At 39.5% G+C, this 20404-nt stretch overlaps 1 protein-coding gene across 1 annotated transcript in view; it reads left to right on the top strand.

Annotated features, from left to right (window-relative positions):
- Positions 1-20404, top strand: part of LOC128014963 (versican core protein-like) — a 38681-nt gene that overhangs the window by 15454 nt on the left and 2823 nt on the right. Inside the window, exons 9-13 of the mRNA XM_052598746.1 lie at positions 1051-15295; positions 15427-15540; positions 15916-16029; positions 17960-18118; positions 18501-18583. Of these exons, the coding sequence (XP_052454706.1) occupies positions 1051-15295; positions 15427-15540; positions 15916-16029; positions 17960-18118; positions 18501-18583 (14715 nt within the window). The remainder of the gene's footprint in view (positions 1-1050; positions 15296-15426; positions 15541-15915; positions 16030-17959; positions 18119-18500; positions 18584-20404) is intronic.

The following is a 20404-nucleotide window of genomic DNA, read 5'->3' as shown; positions in this document are numbered from 1 at the left end:
ACTGATGTTTCAGAGACTCTGTCCCCATCAACAATGACAATTTCAGTGTCCAGCTTAACAGATGATGAGGCTACAAGAGAAAAAACTGATCACTTTACTTTAAGAACAGGCAGTGCCACAATGACTTCAGAGAACACAACTGACCAAGATATGCAGTCATCAATCTCCTCACTGGACACCACAAGCAAATCAGACCAAGAACTCACCAAAATATCATTTGAAACAACAGAAACATTCTCAGTGTCCAGCTTGACAGATGCTGAACCTACAATAGATCAGACAACTGAGACACATAGTAGAGAACCTTTTTCTTTTCTTGACTCTACTGTAACTAGTGCTGTACATACATTTTCATCACTGAGCACTGGGGACTCAACAGGAGAAACCGTTACAAGTAAAGATGTTACATCTCATACAGAACCAACCACATCTACTCTGACAGAGGACAAATATCTCTCAGCAAAACCATCTGAATCCACCATCATTGATGTTTCAGAGACTCTGTTCTCCACATCCCAGACTGGACATTTAGAAGAAAATTTATCTGAAAGCCGTGTTACAATGATCTCAGAGAAGACAACTGCCAAAGATGGGCTGTCACCTTCAAGTTTTTCTTCAAGCTTGACATCCATGGTGTCTGAAGCTTCAGGAGATGACAGCTCTGATTTGTTTAGCAAAGAGTTCACAACAACACGTTCTTCCCTTTATACTCCAACTAAACCAGAATATGATCTTACCAAAACATCATCTGACACAACGGAAACAATCTCAGTTTCTAGATCAACAGATGGTGAAGCTATAAGAGATCAGTCAACTGAGACACATAGTAGAGAACCTGTTTCCTTTGTATACTCTACTGTAACTACTGCTGTACATACATTTTCATCACTGAGCACTGGGGACTCAACAGGAGAAACCGTTACAAGTAAAGATGTTACATCTCATACAGAACCAACCCCATCTACTCTGACAGAGGACAAATATCTCTCAGCAAAACAATCTGAATCCACCATCATTGATGTTTCAGAGACTCTGTTCTCCTCTTCTCAGACGGGAAATGTAGACGAAACATTATCTGAAAGGACTGTTACAATGATCTCAGAGAAGACAACTGCCAAAGATGTGCTGTCACCATCACATTTAACAATAGTTTTGGCATCTTCTGAGCCTGAAGCTTCAGGAGATGAGACCTCTGACATGTTCAGCAAGATGTTCACAACAAGCCCTTCATTGTACAAGACAACCAAATCAGATCTAGAAGACACCAATCCCACACTGACAATTTCAGTGTCCAGCTTAACAGATGCTGAGACTACAACAGAAGAAAATGATCACTTGTCTTTAAGAACCAGCAGTGCCACAATGACTTCAGAGAACACAACTGACCAAGATATGCAGTCATCAATCTCCTCACTGGACACCACAAGCAAATCAGACCAAGAACTCATCAAAATATCATTTGAAACAACAGAAACATTCTCAGTGTCCAGCTGGACAGATGCTGAACCTACAAGAGATCAGACAACTGAGACACATAGTAGAGAACCTTTTTCTTTTCCTGACTCTACTGTAACTAGTGCTGTACATACATTTTCATCACTGAGCACTGGGGACTCAACAGGAGAAACCGTTACAAGTAAAGATGTTTCATCTCATACAGAAGCAACTACTACTACTCTGATGGAGGACAAATATCTCTCAGCAAAACAATCTGAAACCTCCATTATTAATATTTCAGAAACTTTGCTCTCCTCTGCTCAAACTGGACATTTAGACGAAACATTATCTGAAAGCACTGTTACCATGATCTTGAAAAAGACAACTGCCAAAGATGGGCTGTCGCCTTCAAGTTTTTCCTCAAGTTTTACATCAATGGTGTCTGAAGCTTCAGGAGATGACACATCTGATTTGTTTAGCAAAGAGTTCACAACAACACCTTCTTCACTTTATACTCCAACCAAATCAGACAATAAACTTACCAAAACACCATCTGACACAACGGAAACAATCTCAGTTTCTAGATCAACAGATGGTGAAGCTATAAGAGATCAGTCAACTGAGACACATAGTAGAGAACCTGTTTCCTTTGTAGACTCTACTGCAACTACTGCTGTGCATACATTTTCTTCACTGAGCACTGGGGACTCAACAGGAGAAACCGTTGCAAGTAAAGATGTTACATCTCATACAGAAGCTAACACATCTACTCTGACGGAGGACAAATATCTCTCAGCAAAACCATCTGAATCCACCATCATTGATGTTTCAGAGACTCTGTTCTCCTCTTCTCAGATGGGAGATGTAGATGAAACATTATCTGAAAGCACTGTTACAATGATCTCAGAGAAGACAACTGCCAAAGATGGGCTGTCACCTTCAAGTTTTTCTTCAAGCTTGACATCCATGGTGTCTGAAGCTTCAGGAGATGACACCTCTGATTTGTTTAGCAAAGAGTTCACAACAACAACTTCTTCATTTTATACTCCAACTAAATCAGACTATGAACTTACCAAAACACCATCTGACACAACGGAAACAATCTCAGTTTCTAGATCAACAGATGCTGAAGCTATAAGAGATCAGTCAACTGAGACACATAGTAGAGAACCTGTTTCCTTTGTAGACTCTACTGTAACTACTGCTGTACATACATTTTCATCACTGAGCACTGGGGACTCAACAGGAGAAACTGTTACAAGTAAAGATGTTACATCTCATACAGAACAAACCCCATCTACTCTGACAGAGGACAAATATCTCTCAGCAAAACCATCTGAATCCACCATCATTGATGTTTCAGAGACTCTGTTCTCCACATCCCAGACTGGACATTTAGAAGAAAATTTATCTGAAAGCTCTGTTACAATGATCTCGGAGAAGACAACTGCCAAAGATGGGCTGTCGCCTTTAAGTTTTTCCTCAAGTTTTACATCAATGGTGTCTGAAGCTTCAGGAGATGACACCTCTGATTTGTTTAGCAAAGAGTTCACAACAACACGCTCTTCACTTTATACTCCAACCAAATCAGACAATGAACTTACCAAAACACCATCTGACACAACGGAAACAATCTCAGTTTCTGGATCAACAGATGGTGAAGCTACAAGAGATCAGTCAACTGAGACACATAGTAGAGAACCTGTTTCCTTTTCAGACTCTACTGTAACTAGTGCTGTACATACATTTTCTTCACTGAGCACTGGGGAGTCAACAGTACAAACCGTTACAAGTAAAGATGTTACATCTCATACAGAAGCAACCACATCTACTCTGACAGAGGACAAATATCTCTCAGCAAAACCATCTGAATCCACCATCACTGATTTTTCAGACACTCTGTTCTCCTCTTCTCAGACGGGAGATGTAGACGAAACATTATCTGAAAGCACTGTTACAATGATCTCAGAGAAGACAACTGCCAAAGATGGGCTGTCGCCTTCAAGTTTTTCTTCAAGCTTGACATCCATGGTGTCTGAAGCTTCAGGAGATGACACCTCTGATTTGTTTAGCAAAGAGTTCACAACAACACGTTCTTCACTTTATACTCCAACCAAATCAGACTATGAACTTACCCAAACATCATCTGACACAACGGAAACAATCTCAGTTTCTAGATCAACAGATGCTGAAGCTATAAGAGATCAGTCAACTGAGACACATAGTAGAGAACCTGTTTCCTTTTCAGACTCTACTGTAACTACTGCTGTACATACATTTTCATCACTGAGCACTGGGGACTCAACAGGAGAAACCGTTACAAGTAAAGATGTTACAGCTCATACAGAACCAACTCCATCTACTCTGACAGAGGACAAATATCTCTCAGCAAAACAATCTGAATCCACCATCATTGATGTTTCAGAGACTCTGTTCTCCTCTTCTCAGACGGGAGATGTAGACGAAACATTATCTGAAAGCACTGTTACAATGATCTCAGAGAAGACAACTGCCAAAGATGGGCTGTCACCTTCAAGTTTTTCTTCAAGCTTGACATCCATGGTGTCTGAAGCTTCAGGAGATGACACCTCTGATTTGTTTAGCAAAGAGTTCACAACAACAACTTCTTCATTTTATACTCCAACTAAATCAGACTATGAACTTACCAAAACACCATCTGACACAACGGAAACAATCTCAGTTTCTAGATCAACAGATGCTGAAGCTATAAGAGATCAGTCAACTGAGACACATAGTAGAGAACCTGTTTCCTTTGTAGACTCTACTGCAACTACTGCTGTACATACATTTTCATCACTGAGCACTGGGGTCTCAACAGGAGAAACCGTTACAAGTAAAGATGTTACAGCTCATACAGAAGCAACCACATCTACTCTGAGAGAGGACAAATATCTCTCAGCTAAACCATCTGAATCCACCATCATTGATGCTTCAGAGACTCTGTTCTCCACATCCCAGACTGGACATTTAGAAGAAAATTTATCTGAAAGCTCTGTTACAATGATCTCGGAGAAGACAACTGCCAAAGATGGGCTGTCGCCTTTAAGTTTATCCTTAAGTTTTACATCAATGGTGTCTGAAGCTTCAGGAGATGACACCTCTGATATGTTTAGCAAAGAGTTCACAACAACACGCTCTTCACTTTATACTCCAACCGAATCAGACAATGAACTTACCAAAACACCATCTGACACAACGGAAACAATCTCAGTTTCTAGATCAACAGATGGTGAAGCTATAAGAGAACAGTCTACTGAGACACATAGTAGAGAACCTGTTTCTTTTCTTCACTCTACTGTAACTAGTGCTGTACATACATTTTCATCACTGAGCACTGGGGACTCAACAGGAGAAACTGTTACTAGTAAAGGTGTTACATCTCATACAGAAGCAACCACATCTACTCTGACAGAGGACAAATATCTCTCAGCAAAACCATCTGAATCCACCACCATTGATGTTTCACAGACTCTGTTCTCCTCTTCTCAGACGGGAGATGTAGACGAAACATTATCTGAAAGCACTGTTACAATGATCTCAGAGAAGACAACTGCCAAAGATGGGCTGTCGCCTTCAAGTTTTTCTTCAAGCTTGACATCCATGTTGTCTGAAGCTTCAGGAGATGACACCTCTGATTTGTTTAGCAAAGAGTTCACAACAACAACTTCTTCATTTTATACTCCAACTAAATCAGACTATGAACTTACCCAAACATCATCTGACACACCAGAAACAATCTCAGTTTCTAGATCAACAGATGCTGAAGCTATAAGAGATCAGACAACTGAGACACATAGTAGAGAACCTGTTTCCTTTTCAGACTCTACTGTAACTACTGCTGTACATACATTTTCATCACTGAGCACTGGGGACTCAACAGGAGAAACTGTTACAAGTAAAGATGTTACATCTCATACAGAAAAAACCCCATCTACTCTGACAGAGGACAAATATCTCTCAGCAAAACCATCTGAATCCACCATCATTGATGTTTCAGAGACTCTGTTCTCCACATCCCAGACTGGACATTTAGAAGAAAATTTATCTGAAAGCTCTGTTACAATGATCTCGGAGAAGACAACTGCCAAAGATGGGCTGTCGCCTTTAAGTTTTTCCTCAAGTTTTACATCAATGGTGTCTGAAGCTTCAGGAGATGACACCTCTGATTTGTTTAGCAAAGAGTTCACAACAACACGTTCTTCACTTTATACTCCAACCAAATCAGACAATGAACTTACCAAAACACCATCTGACACAACGGAAACAATCTCAGTTTCTGGATCAACAGATGCTGAAGCTACAAGAGATCAGTCAACTGAGACACATAGTAGAGAACCTGTTTCCTTTTCAGACTCTACTGTAACTAGTGCTGTACATACATTTTCTTCACTGAGCACTGGGGAGTCAACAGTACAAACCGTTACAAGTAAAGATGTTACATCTCATACAGAAGCAACCACATCTACTCTGACAGAGGACAAATATCTCTCAGCAAAACCATCTGAATCCACCATCACTGATTTTTCAGACACTCTGTTCTCCTCTTCTCAGACGGGAGATGTAGACGAAACATTATCTGAAAGCACTGTTACAATGATCTCAGAGAAGACAACTGCCAAAGATGGGCTGTCGCCTTCAAGTTTTTCTTCAAGCTTGACATCCATGGTGTCTGAAGCTTCAGGAGATGACACCTCTGATTTGTTTAGCAAAGAGTTCACAACAACACGTTCTTCACTTTATACTCCAACCAAATCAGACTATGAACTTACCCAAACATCATCTGACACAACGGAAACAATCTCAGTTTCTAGATCAACAGATGCTGAAGCTATAAGAGATCAGTCAACTGAGACACATAGTAGAGAACCTGTTTCCTTTTCAGACTCTACTGTAACTACTGCTGTACATACATTTTCATCACTGAGCACTGGGGACTCAACAGGAGAAACCGTTACAAGTAAAGATGTTACAGCTCATACAGAACCAACTCCATCTACTCTGACAGAGGACAAATATCTCTCAGCAAAACAATCTGAATCCACCATCATTGATGTTTCAGAGACTCTGTTCTCCTCTTCTCAGACGGGAGATGTAGACGAAACATTATCTGAAAGCACTGTTACAATGATCTCAGAGAAGACAACTGCCAAAGATGGGCTGTCACCTTCAAGTTTTTCTTCAAGCTTGACATCCATGGTGTCTGAAGCTTCAGGAGATGACACCTCTGATTTGTTTAGCAAAGAGTTCACAACAACAACTTCTTCATTTTATACTCCAACTAAATCAGACTATGAACTTACCAAAACACCATCTGACACAACGGAAACAATCTCAGTTTCTAGATCAACAGATGCTGAAGCTATAAGAGATCAGTCAACTGAGACACATAGTAGAGAACCTGTTTCCTTTGTAGACTCTACTGCAACTACTGCTGTACATACATTTTCATCACTGAGCACTGGGGTCTCAACAGGAGAAACCGTTACAAGTAAAGATGTTACAGCTCATACAGAAGCAACCACATCTACTCTGAGAGAGGACAAATATCTCTCAGCTAAACCATCTGAATCCACCATCATTGATGCTTCAGAGACTCTGTTCTCCACATCCCAGACTGGACATTTAGAAGAAAATTTATCTGAAAGCTCTGTTACAATGATCTCGGAGAAGACAACTGCCAAAGATGGGCTGTCGCCTTTAAGTTTATCCTTAAGTTTTACATCAATGGTGTCTGAAGCTTCAGGAGATGACACCTCTGATATGTTTAGCAAAGAGTTCACAACAACACGCTCTTCACTTTATACTCCAACCGAATCAGACAATGAACTTACCAAAACACCATCTGACACAACGGAAACAATCTCAGTTTCTAGATCAACAGATGGTGAAGCTATAAGAGAACAGTCTACTGAGACACATAGTAGAGAACCTGTTTCTTTTCTTCACTCTACTGTAACTAGTGCTGTACATACATTTTCATCACTGAGCACTGGGGACTCAACAGGAGAAACTGTTACTAGTAAAGGTGTTACATCTCATACAGAAGCAACCACATCTACTCTGACAGAGGACAAATATCTCTCAGCAAAACCATCTGAATCCACCACCATTGATGTTTCACAGACTCTGTTCTCCTCTTCTCAGACGGGAGATGTAGACGAAACATTATCTGAAAGCACTGTTACAATGATCTCAGAGAAGACAACTGCCAAAGATGGGCTGTCGCCTTCAAGTTTTTCTTCAAGCTTGACATCCATGTTGTCTGAAGCTTCAGGAGATGACACCTCTGATTTGTTTAGCAAAGAGTTCACAACAACAACTTCTTCATTTTATACTCCAACTAAATCAGACTATGAACTTACCCAAACATCATCTGACACACCAGAAACAATCTCAGTTTCTAGATCAACAGATGCTGAAGCTATAAGAGATCAGACAACTGAGACACATAGTAGAGAACCTGTTTCCTTTTCAGACTCTACTGTAACTACTGCTGTACATACATTTTCATCACTGAGCACTGGGGACTCAACAGGAGAAACCGTTACAAGTAAAGATGTTACATCTCATACAGAAAAAACCCCATCTACTCTGACAGAGGACAAATATCTCTCAGCAAAACCATCTGAATCCACCATCATTGATGTTTCAGAGACTCTGTTCTCCACATCCCAGACTGGACATTTAGAAGAAAATTTATCTGAAAGCTCTGTTACCATGATCTTGGAAAAGACAACTGCCAAAGATGGGCTGTCGCCTTTAAGTTTTTCCTCAAGTTTTACATCAATGGTGTCTGAAGCTTCAGGAGATGACACCTCTGATTTGTTTAGCAAAGAGTTCACAACAACACGTTCTTCACTTTATACTCCAACCAAATCAGACAATGAACTTACCAAAACACCATCTGACACAACGGAAACAATCTCAGTTTCTGGATCAACAGATGCTGAAGCTACAAGAGATCAGTCAACTGAGACACATAGTAGAGAACCTGTTTCCTTTTCAGACTCTACTGTAACTAGTGCTGTACATACATTTTCTTCACTGAGCACTGGGGAGTCAACAGTACAAACCGTTACAAGTAAAGATGTTACATCTCATACAGAAGCAACCACATCTACTCTGACAGAGGACAAATATCTCTCAGCAAAACCATCTGAATCCACCATCACTGATTTTTCAGACACTCTGTTCTCCTCTTCTCAGACGGGAGATGTAGACGAAACATTATCTGAAAGCACTGTTACAATGATCTCAGAGAAGACAACTGCCAAAGATGGGCTGTCGCCTTCAAGTTTTTCTTCAAGCTTGACATCCATGGTGTCTGAAGCTTCAGGAGATGACACCTCTGATTTGTTTAGCAAAGAGTTCACAACAACACGTTCTTCACTTTATACTCCAACCAAATCAGACTATGAACTTACCCAAACATCATCTGACACAACGGAAACAATCTCAGTTTCTAGATCAACAGATGCTGAAGCTATAAGAGATCAGTCAACTGAGACACATAGTAGAGAACCTGTTTCCTTTTCAGACTCTACTGTAACTACTGCTGTACATACATTTTCATCACTGAGCACTGGGGACTCAACAGGAGAAACCGTTACAAGTAAAGATGTTACAGCTCATACAGAACCAACTCCATCTACTCTGACAGAGGACAAATATCTCTCAGCAAAACAATCTGAATCCACCATCATTGATGTTTCAGAGACTCTGTTCTCCTCTTCTCAGACGGGAGATGTAGACGAAACATTATCTGAAAGCACTGTTACAATGATCTCAGAGAAGACAACTGCCAAAGATGTGCTGTCACCTTCAAGTTTTTCTTCAAGCTTGACATCCACGGTGTCTGAAGCTTCAGGAGATGACACCTCTGATTTGTTTAGCAAAGAGTTCAGAACAACAACTTCTTCACTTTATACTCCAACTAAATCAGACTATGAACTTACCAAAACACCATCTGACACAACAGAAACAATCTCAGTTTCTAGATCAACTGATGCCGAAGCTATAAGAGATCAGTCAACTGAGACACATAGTAGAGAACCTGTTTCTTTTGTAGACTCTACTGCAACTACTGCTGTACACACATTTTCATCACTGAGCACTGGGGACTCAACAGGAGAAACTGTTACTAGTAAAGATGTTACATCTCATACAGAAGCAACCACATCTACTCTGACAGAGGACAAATATCTCTCAGCAAAACCATCTGAATCCACCATCATTGATGTTTCAGAGACTCTGTTCTCCTCTTCTCAGATGGGAAATGTAGACGAAACATTATCTGAAAGCACTGTTACAATGATCTCAGAGAAAACAACTGCCAAAGATGGGCTGTCGCCTTCAAGTTTTTCTTCAAGCTTGACATCCATGGTGTCTGAAGCTTCAGGAGATGACACCTCTGATTTGTTTAGCAAAGAGTTCACAACAACTAGTTCTTCACTTTATTCTGCAACCAAGTCAGACTTTGAATTGACCAAGACATCATCTGATATGACAGAAACAATCTCAGTGTCCATTTCCACAGATGCTGAAGTTACAAGAGATCAGGGGAAAACATCCAAAGATTTTGTATCACTGTTAAGTTTTACTTCAGTTTTGTCATCTTTAGGGTATGATGGTTCAGTAGCTGAGCCCTCTTATATGTTTAAGAAAGTGTTCACAACAAGTTCTTCACTTCATATTACAACCAAATCAGATGATGAGATTACAAGTACTACAGCACAAAATATTAAAGCTTCTGTGAAAATGCAAACAGAACAAACTACCACACAGACCCTTTCTACAGTACCTGCTATAGACTTGACCAGTGCAAGCTCAGTGTGGAACTCAACTGATGCAGATATTAAGCCAACAGAGAGACATCCAACAGAATCTGTTTCTTCTTTTATCTCTGATTTGTCAGAAGTAACAGTCCAGCAAGAGGTTTCCAGTGATGAAGACAGAATTACACTGACAACTAAATCATATGATAATTATATTGTAGCCACTGATGAGGCAGAAATTCATGAGACTGACCAAACATCAGAGCCAATGAGACCTGCAAGTTTTTTACATTCCACTTCAACAACTGAATTGTTTTCAAGCACAGTGCAAACAGTGGATACAGACTCATCTTCTGAACAAGGTAGTGGAGACATTTTAGAAAATGAAGTGGCTGAAAATGATGGCGCTGACGAAATATCCTCTGATGTTGTAGAATCAATACCACACCATGTTGCACCACCAGAGGACAAGACAACTGCTGTTGGTGTTGAATCAACTCCTTTTTCTGTAGTGCAACCTTCAGAAAATGTGACAGCAACAATAGATGTTACAGCAACTGTGATTGGAAAAGCTATACCAAGCTCATTATTTACTCTCACAGAGGTAGAAGGTAGATCAAGTTACACAACAATAGAGCCTGTTAGTTCAAGACTCACCTCAGTGTCTTCTAGACCTTCTTATACTAATACTGAATCACAGTCGACTAAACACACCACAAAATCAATTATTAGTCCTACTGCAATTGGATCAGGTAAACCTGGTCTTATTTCAGTGGCAACAGCTGAATTTGACCACACTGCACCTTCAGCAACAGTCACCGCTAGTTATGAAGCAACATCAGCTCTTCTCAGGACAAAAACACTGTTAACATCTACTAGCAAATTCCAAAGCAAGCACACAACAATTTCATCTGATGCAGAGGATGACACAACAGATGATGTAGGATCAGGGGTGTCCCCTGTCATGCATGTTTCATCAGCGGCCATCAAAACTCAGACTGGTTCTCCTACAGTTCATATAACTAGCATTGGCTCCACAGAAGTAGACAGGGACATCACTATAACACAAAATGCAATCCCTATCATATCTGCATCTGTCGAGAGAGAAGGCTCTGGTATTGAAGAAGATGACCAAGAAACTACTCAACTCGATAGTTCTGGCGAAGAGGACAGAGTAAGTCCAACAGAGGAAATGCATGACAATTATACCATGCCCACTGATGACATGGAAATCAGTGAGGCTAACCGCACATCAGAGCAATTGAGCTTTGTAAGTCCCTCCCATTCTACGTCCTTCACAACTAAATCAACATTGTCTACCACGGTCCACACAGCAGTGAGATTTGTATCTACTGAAGGTAGTGAAACAACAGCTGAAAGTGAAGTGGATGAAGGAGATGGCTCTGGTGGTGAAATATCACCAGAAACTCTTGGGTCAATTCGCCCTGAAGCTGCAACACATGCTGCAGAACTGACATCTGATGCTTTATTAGATTCAGCTACACAAAAGAGTACCTTACAGCCAAGCACTCAAGAAACTGACTTAACAACCAGTGAGGATGACAAGGAATTTACCTCGCCAGGAGATCCTTCTGATGAAATATCTAAAACGTTAACAACTAAGGCATATGAGGACTTATCTGTAAGAACTGATGAGGCAGAAATTGATGAGACTGAGGGGGAAACAGGTTTCTCGAGTGCTGCATCTGTCACTGGCAGTACAGATTTCATACATCAGTCAACTTTATCACCATCTCCCTCATTCCTGAGCTCCACCCAGTCAACTGTTACGTTTACAACTACACTTTCAGAAGATGGAAGTGGGGAAGACTCAACTGAGGGGGATGGAGCAGAAGATGATGGATCAGGTGATGATACAACTCCTGTGACATCTTCACCTTTGCTGTCAAGCTCAAAGATGACAGAAACAACCATTATCATGACACCCTTTAGTTCAGAGAAAAGTGAACAGTACAGTACAGTCAGAGTTGTTTCACAGGGACACACAACAAAAGAGACGCAGAGTGTGTTTTTAAGCACAAATGCTGAAGGTTTTGCTGTGATGTCAGTGACAGCACCAACAGAGCAGGAACATTCTGCTGTTTCTGTCTCAGATTTAGCAGCCACTAGCTTTACAGCTCCTGGAACCCAATCTGGTATGATAAACAACCAAACTAAGTTGCCTTCTTTCGTGACACGTCAAGATCCCGTATCCACTGCTACTCCATTGGTCATCTCTAAAGACAGTGCTGATCAGCAAGTCACTCCAACAAGCCCAGTCTTAATATTCACAGAGGAGGAGGAAGATGAAGATAAGCTGTTTACAACTGTAACAGAAAGTATGAGAGATCGTAGCATTGAACCAGAAGTTTTCAGTAAGGATGATATGATTATTGATGCAGATACTCTGTCTGTTTTAGAGCAGTCTTCTCCCTTCGCCCCTACAATTGTTACAGAAGAAGCAGCTGGGGTAACCCCAATTGTCATGACGGCACAACCCTTAAGCTTTATGACAGAGGAACCAGAGGGATCTGGAATGGATGGCACTGAGTTACCTCAGTTACATGTATCATTTGAAACCACAACAGACAGGTTAATAGTTCAACAAACCCAATCAACCCCAAACATCCTGCAGAGTATTTCAACATATTTAGAAGAGGAAACACAAGCAACTCAATCTCCTGAGGCTAATGAAACTGATGTACTTGAACACACACAAGATGGAAAAACCTCCACAGAACCCACAGAATTTACAATGGAGACACTGACTGATGTCTTCTCAGGAGACACTTTGTCTACCGATGATTCTATTCTGGAAACTGCTTTAACCCCCATGCCATCTCAAGTGTCCACAGACAGAGTCAAAGAAATGGTCTCAACTGAAGAGGACCCATTTGAAGATGTATCAACACAAGCTTCCAAGACTAAAAACAAAACAATGCCACCAACAGCCCTAAAGAGAAAGACAACACCTCTGCCTCTACATACAATATCTTCTGAGGTGGAAGCTTCAAGTGAATTATCTGACCAATATGAATCAACTCAAACAACTATGTCCAGTCACCTTTTAACATCCATTGATTTTACAAGTAGTTCTCTTTATGCTGATTCTGTTTCACCTGAAGAGGAAATTAACTTTACTGGAGATTATGTAACATCTGCCTCATCAAGTTCTGGAGAAAGTGCTTCTTCACAACATCTAGATGAGATCACAGACACTGAACAACCAGTTTCTCCAGAATCAGATTTAGCAAGCACTGCATCTTTCCATACTGCATCAAGTGATAGCATGACTGAAACTGCCAAAACCACTACAAGTACATACAGCAAAACAGCAGCAACAGATGAAAATGACTTAACAGCGGACACAGAGGAAACAGTATTCATGACAAGTGCTGATGACATTGAAATAAGTACTGCCTCTATTGATAAGGCAATTCAGGGAAGTGATTTAACAAGCACAGATACATCATCTAGATCTGGTATTTCAGAGGAAACTGCAAGTGCATTATTTTCTTCAACAGATTATGGCTCAGGGGACCAAACAATTAAAACAGTTACAGTATTGTATGATACAACAAACTCACCTTTAATAACTGAAGATGATTCAGTGACATCATCTATGGAGAGTGATATTGTGATACACTTTGCAACAACCCCTTTGCACGAAGCAATTGCAGTAACTGATGGGGAACTATATCACCAAGCTTTGTCTGAGATGACAGTGACACATAAGCCCAATGCAGACATAAGGATTGATGAAGACGTGCCATTCCCATCAACAACCATTTCCACACCTCTTATAGCTGCGTCAAAGTTTAATATGACTACAGACATAGTAACATTAGTGGGATCTCCTTCATCTACACCCATACCAGGGCTGAATGACAAAACGGGAGCTCCACTTTTCTCTGAGGAAGAGACAGATAACATAATAGATTATGATACAAAAACTGAACCTTACAACGTATATTCCACACCAGATTTCATGAACAAAACAGACATCGACAATGAGAGAGGCGTAAACATTAGCTCAGAAGACGCGACAAGCATTGATGACATCACTTATCCTGAAGGTGAGAAGAGCTTCTCTACCCCATCACCTGATACTGAGACAAGCTTTGAGAGCGCCTCACAGTCTTATGTTGAGACTGGTTTTGAGACCACCTCACTGCATGATGTTGAAACTAGCTTTGAGACCACCCTAGAAACAAAAAATTACACTGATATTGAGAGCTCCTTAAAATCTGAGGAGGACAGTGCTGACGGAAACACACAAGCAGAAGTTCTTAATACTGAGACCACCTCACAGCTTGACACTGAAACAAGCTTTGAGACAACCGTGCAACCAGACATTGAGGGTGAAACTACTTTTGAGAGTGCCTCAAGAACTGAGAGTGATGCTTTAGTCACCATGTCACCAAACAGTGGAGCAAGTAGTTCAGAGAAAAGCACCTCTAGAGAGGTAAACACTATATTATCTGATAAGCATCACACCACAACAAGACTTTCTGATGTCACAGATAAACCAAGTTCCACTGCTACAAGTGAAGAAACATTTTTGGAAGAAAGAGCTGAGCATACTACCCGATTCAAACAAAATGACACAGGATTTAGGACCACCACACAACCTCAATATGATGGTTCTGTAACTTCCAGTATTTTGAAGAGCTACTCAGAGAAGGATTCAGTTATCATCCCATCATCTGATGAGGTTCAGGCAGTATTTTTGTCTACTGCAACAGCCTCAACTTTTCTTCTGACACCTGAGTCTGATATAAAGATTGTCAGTAAGGAAACTACCTCAAGGAAACAAGAAGCAGCTGTTCAAACTGAGGAAGCTGTAACTTTCTCAACTGAGATTCCAATTCAAGAAGAAGCTCAGATGACATCATCAGTACCTACAGCCCAAAGTGAGACTGCAACACCATCTTCTTCCCATGAAGATGTTTCTGAGGCCACTTTAGTTAAAAGCACACCTACAAGTGCACAGAATGAAAGCACAACACGCAGCACAGCAGACCTTCCATACACAATGATCGGGCAGACATTTGATATTCCAGGTAGGTTGTAAACACTGTTTTAAAGACCAAATTAATAGAATGCATATACTGTACTGTCAATACTTATACCAGTATTCTTGTTTTGTACATGCACTATTACATGCCTATATCTTCTCCCTCTCTCACTGCAGATGTTCATTCCTGTTCTGATGATGTTTGCTTGAATGGAGGCACTTGTGTAAAAATAGTCGGTGCTCAGATCTGCAGCTGTCCACCTGGATACAGTGGTGACCAGTGTGAAATAGGTATGCTGTATCAGTGTTTCATTCTTTTATTAAAGGTGCACTACAGAACTTTGAGCTCAATATTGCCAAATGTGATCAAACATAAACTGACAAGTTACTTGACATATTCTGCATGAGCTGTGCTTTGCACTGCTGTTCTGCATGGATCATTTTTGATAGTTTGAGCAATGAAGTAGCTATAGTGCCAGACCTTCTTTACTCTGTTCATGGAAATTATGTATTTAGTTATGTATTACTATGTATTTAGTTAATTTTTTTTTACAGCCCAAAATGTCTTCTAGTGCACCTTTAAATTCTCATTAACTCCCAACTAATTGTAATGCACTTAAGTACATTATTTACCCACCTTATTGTTTTCAATTGTTTATTTAATAGACATAGATGAATGTCACACAAACCCTTGTCGTAATGGAGGAACATGTATTGATGGCCTGAACTCATTCACATGTGTATGTCTTCCGAGTTATGCAGGAGCACTGTGTGAGCAAGGTAAGATTAAATTTAACATATAATCACTTGTTCAGTTTCTTTATGTATAAGTTTGTAGATACCTAAGGGAGGTCACAATACTAAATCTGTCAACTAGCTAATAAGGCGTGAAGCTACTGTAGCCACAGAAACAGCTGTGGAGATGTACCATTTCAACCCTTTTATTTTTTACATGAGGTCATCATTAATAAATATACTCAAACGTACTTGGCAGATATGGGTTTGGTAAATGTGACTCATGCTTTGGTAGATCCTGATAGATAATAGATTTTAACTTGATGTAAGTAACTGTGTTTGTTCCAAAACCGTTGCACGCTAGCAGAAAGACATGATGCTGTACTTTCCACTATTTAAAAGGATACAGTTTTTGAAACTTTCTTATTTAAGCACAGCTGTTAAGATCATCAATCTTTCCCTTATTACTCTGTAGATGTTGTTTTACACTTTACATAAGTGAGATTACTTTCTTGAGAGTTTTATTCCCTTCAACGTACAAGTGCTTGTAAACATTAAAATGGTAACAGCAAAATCTCTTCAGTTCGACTCACATCTGATTTCTTATGTAAATGAGTGCATTACCGTTTTGAGTACTCTGAAGATGATTTTCATCTCAAACTTGAGATAGCATCAACATTACAGACAGTAAGAAGTGTCTCCTGCTCTGAAACTGTGTCCTCTTACTACCTGTTACTGCCTTCTGTGATTCAGCAGTGACTCAGATTGGAAGTGTAAGTGGTTTAGCCTTAGATTGTGAAAGTGCTCAGATATGGCTGCTCACAGAGAAAGCAGAAATGCAGAGAATGCTAAATGCAATCTATGCTAAATGAAGTAAAATGCCATTATTTAAAGTCATAAGCCCACATAGCTTCATGCATTGTCACTTGTGTTTATACTGATATGTTATGGGCGATTTAATGGTTGATATATTAAAGAGAGTTTTAATCGTTTTATTCTTTGGTAGCTGTAGTTTATTCTTTGTTGCAGTAGTGACATATACAGTAAGAACCTGACATTTTCCCTCCTGCATGTTCATTTGCAGAAGGTTTATTAACATGCACTAACATTAGTGGTTCTGTCAGGGCAAGTGTGCAATAATCACAGTGATTTCAAATAAGGAATCAAAGCTTTCAGCTTGACATCGAACAGCCCTGGGTTTGTCCAAAAACAGTCAGTAAGTCTGTTTACAAGCACTTTAAAACATTTGATTTCAGTTGGACTAAAACAATAATTTGTCTTGTATAAAAAATATTATGTGAGTCTGACTGAAGTTGTAATAATAAAAAAAATGCTTTAGCTTGATTGTAACGGCACACAAAACATACTTTCTGTGACTGACATACTTTATTGGCAAATTTAATGTGATCATAGTTTCAAATTCTGATCTAGGTACTTTACAATCACTTGTCAATTAGACTAATAAATTGCTGGGTTCATAATATGCTTGCTTTAATACTTTGTGTTTCCCAAATGGTTAGAGCCATATAAGTGGCTGTTTGTTTTTACATGTCAGCTTTGCTCTTAAACAACGCCTCAGAGCAAGGCACCCAATCTGTAGACATTCCTATGCAGAAACTAATTGGCTTCCTTATATTATAGAAACATGGGTGTAGCTCTATCTCTACAAGATCTTGTTTAGCTGGCATGCAATTTAAAATGAGGATGAAAGGGTCCCTCAGGTCCAGTGTGAGCGGGAAATCATTCTCACTTGAAAAGAGTGACACTGAGCAAAAAAAAAAGTTTGATTTATTGTACTGATAACAACTTCACAGTGTATGCCCAAAGGTAAAGGAGTAATACAAATAAATTGACCATAGATAATATCAAGCACCTTTTTTTCCACTTCCAGCAACAGTATTAGCTCAGTTTCTGTGTCTACATGTCAAGTTAATGTGAAGTACCTCAACAATAATTCACACTTGATTTTCTACAGACACTGAAACATGCAGCTATGGCTGGCACAAGTTCCAAGGCCACTGCTACAAATTCTTTCCTCATCGGCGTAACTGGGACACAGCAGAGCGTGAATGTCGCCTCCAGGGGGCACACCTGTCTAGTGTCCTGTCCCATGAGGAGCAGCAGTACATCAACCGTGAGTAGACATAAACCAAGTTATGGTCATTCTGTCTAATATCATCAGCTCTAATTTATGCCATTGATTATATTTACATGCAAATCAAGAGTTATTTATTAGGAAGGATACTGTTGTTTTGTTTTCTTTTTTTCCATTTAGTTTTTTTGTCACTTCAAAAGGTTTTAGGGTTATGGAATATTCCATTGGTTAAGGAATTTTTAGCCAAAGAGTTTAAAGAACTGTTAGTTTATTATCATTAAAAAAGGGCCCGAATGCTCCTCTATCCCTATAAGCAGAAAGTGTGAAATATAAGAACAAATATATCTTTTATTTTTAACCGCTGACAAAGAGTTCCTAATATGGCTAATGAATTGACCTTTGCTTCTCTCTCCCCTTATAGGCCTCGGTCATGACTATCAGTGGATCGGTCTGAATGATAAGATGTTTGAGAATGATTTTCGGTGGACGGATGGTAGTGTTGTGGTAAGACCATTCTTCAAAACTTGCTTATTAGTTTCTCAAAGTATATTTTGGAAAGATGGTGATGATACACACATTTATTAGTGGACTATTTAGAGGTAATATTTCATTTATTTAAATAACATTTGAAAAGTTTAGCAAGAATTTGTTGATGTTAAAAAAGGAAAACAGGAGACATATGCCACTATCTCCACAGTTCTAGAGGTGTTCCTCCATTGAACAGGAAAGTGGCTAATTACAGTCGTTTAGTCCTGACCAGGCTCTCACTTCAAAGATAAAGACAGCATTTTGTGGGGAAGGGCCAGAAAGCCCCGGAGGGCAGGAGATAGGAGTTTTCATCTGTGGAACTGGAGGATCAAAATAAAACGAGGGTATAAGAAGCTCCCAGGTGTGGACAGGTAATGGAGGTGTGAAGGATGAGCAGCAGCTGGAACAGGCTGCACTAGATATAATCCAGACCTAAGATGTGAGTGTGTGACAGTTCAGTCCAGTTGGCATCAGTGAGGGGCTATAAACATGTCCGCTGGAGTTTGCAAGCACTCTGTACGTTTTCTGTATACAGAAGAGTTACTACATTAAGAGTTCATGTTTGTTAATGTATTTAAGTATGTGCCGTTGGAGTTATCCAGAGGGTCAAAAATGGCATTACATACATTTTCAAGCAGGAAGCACACATTCCTTTTGCAAGAGGATAATAACAGGACTTGCTGGCCGATTTTTGTGTTTGAAGACTTGGTTGTATTCAAAAGATTGCTGAAAGACCAGAGCTCCAACCTGTCTCTATAGGGCATAATTACTTCATGTTTCATATTTGTGCAAACTTCACTGTTAAAAAAACAAAACAAAACAGATATAGAAGACTGCCAATAAACATTTAATTCATATTATTATGGTTAAAGCAATATACTATACAAGTTGAGCTTAGCAGAGTAAGAGTATATTGTGTAGTTTCAGTATAGACAGCATGTGGAATAGTTCCTCAAAACACTTTCAATCTGTTTAAATATATCATTATATCAATACATTTGTAGATTCTATTAGTTTCTTTCTTTAAGTTGGTCTTATCAGTTGCTATTCTCCTCTGAGTGCATTCGTCCACAGTTGAGAGAGATGACTGATGACATCATACCTGTGCAAGGGGAAAATACAGTGAATAAAGTTTATCCATGATAGTTGAATATAGATGTATTACTATTCAGCTCATTGCAGTTTAATGTTGATGTATGTACTTAGCGCCCCCTACCGGAGTGTGCCTCTATCATCATCATCATTTCATTGACTTTCTTTACTGTACTCTAGAAAAAAAAAATCATACTCTTTTCATAAGCTTCCAACTTTGTTACATTTGTGGTGTTCTATATAAAACAATTACTGGCCTACAAAATTTGCATATACATTTATTGTTATGCTAAATTATTGCCAAATTGGGGATTTTATCTTTTTATCAACTTATTTTCTTTCAATTAGCATAGGTTTTGTATATCTCTTTGGAACTGATTGATTGTAGACCTCATTAATCTGAGCTAATGCACCTCAGTTTTTGAGTGAACTTTGCCAAGGTCCAAGAATGAATACAGAATGATAATAATAAAACATAATGAGAGACTGACAAGCTATTAAAAAAAATCAAATAAAATGAAACTGTAAATTCATAAATATTCTTAAATTCCAAATGTAGATGAGCTATAATGGTGCAGCTGCCATAAATATTACATAATTTAGTATGATTCTTCAAGTTTACAAGAACCACAAGTGTATTCAGACATCCTGTTGCTTACTGAGAAACCATACAAATGGGTGGAAAATAATATGTTCCGCACAAGC

Source organism: Carassius gibelio, chromosome A5 (genome assembly GCF_023724105.1).
Source record: "Carassius gibelio isolate Cgi1373 ecotype wild population from Czech Republic chromosome A5, carGib1.2-hapl.c, whole genome shotgun sequence".
Lineage (NCBI taxonomy): Eukaryota > Metazoa > Chordata > Actinopteri > Cypriniformes > Cyprinidae > Carassius > Carassius gibelio.
The sequence above is the reverse complement of the archived record's forward strand: the minus strand, read 5'-3'. Positions and strand labels throughout refer to the sequence as shown.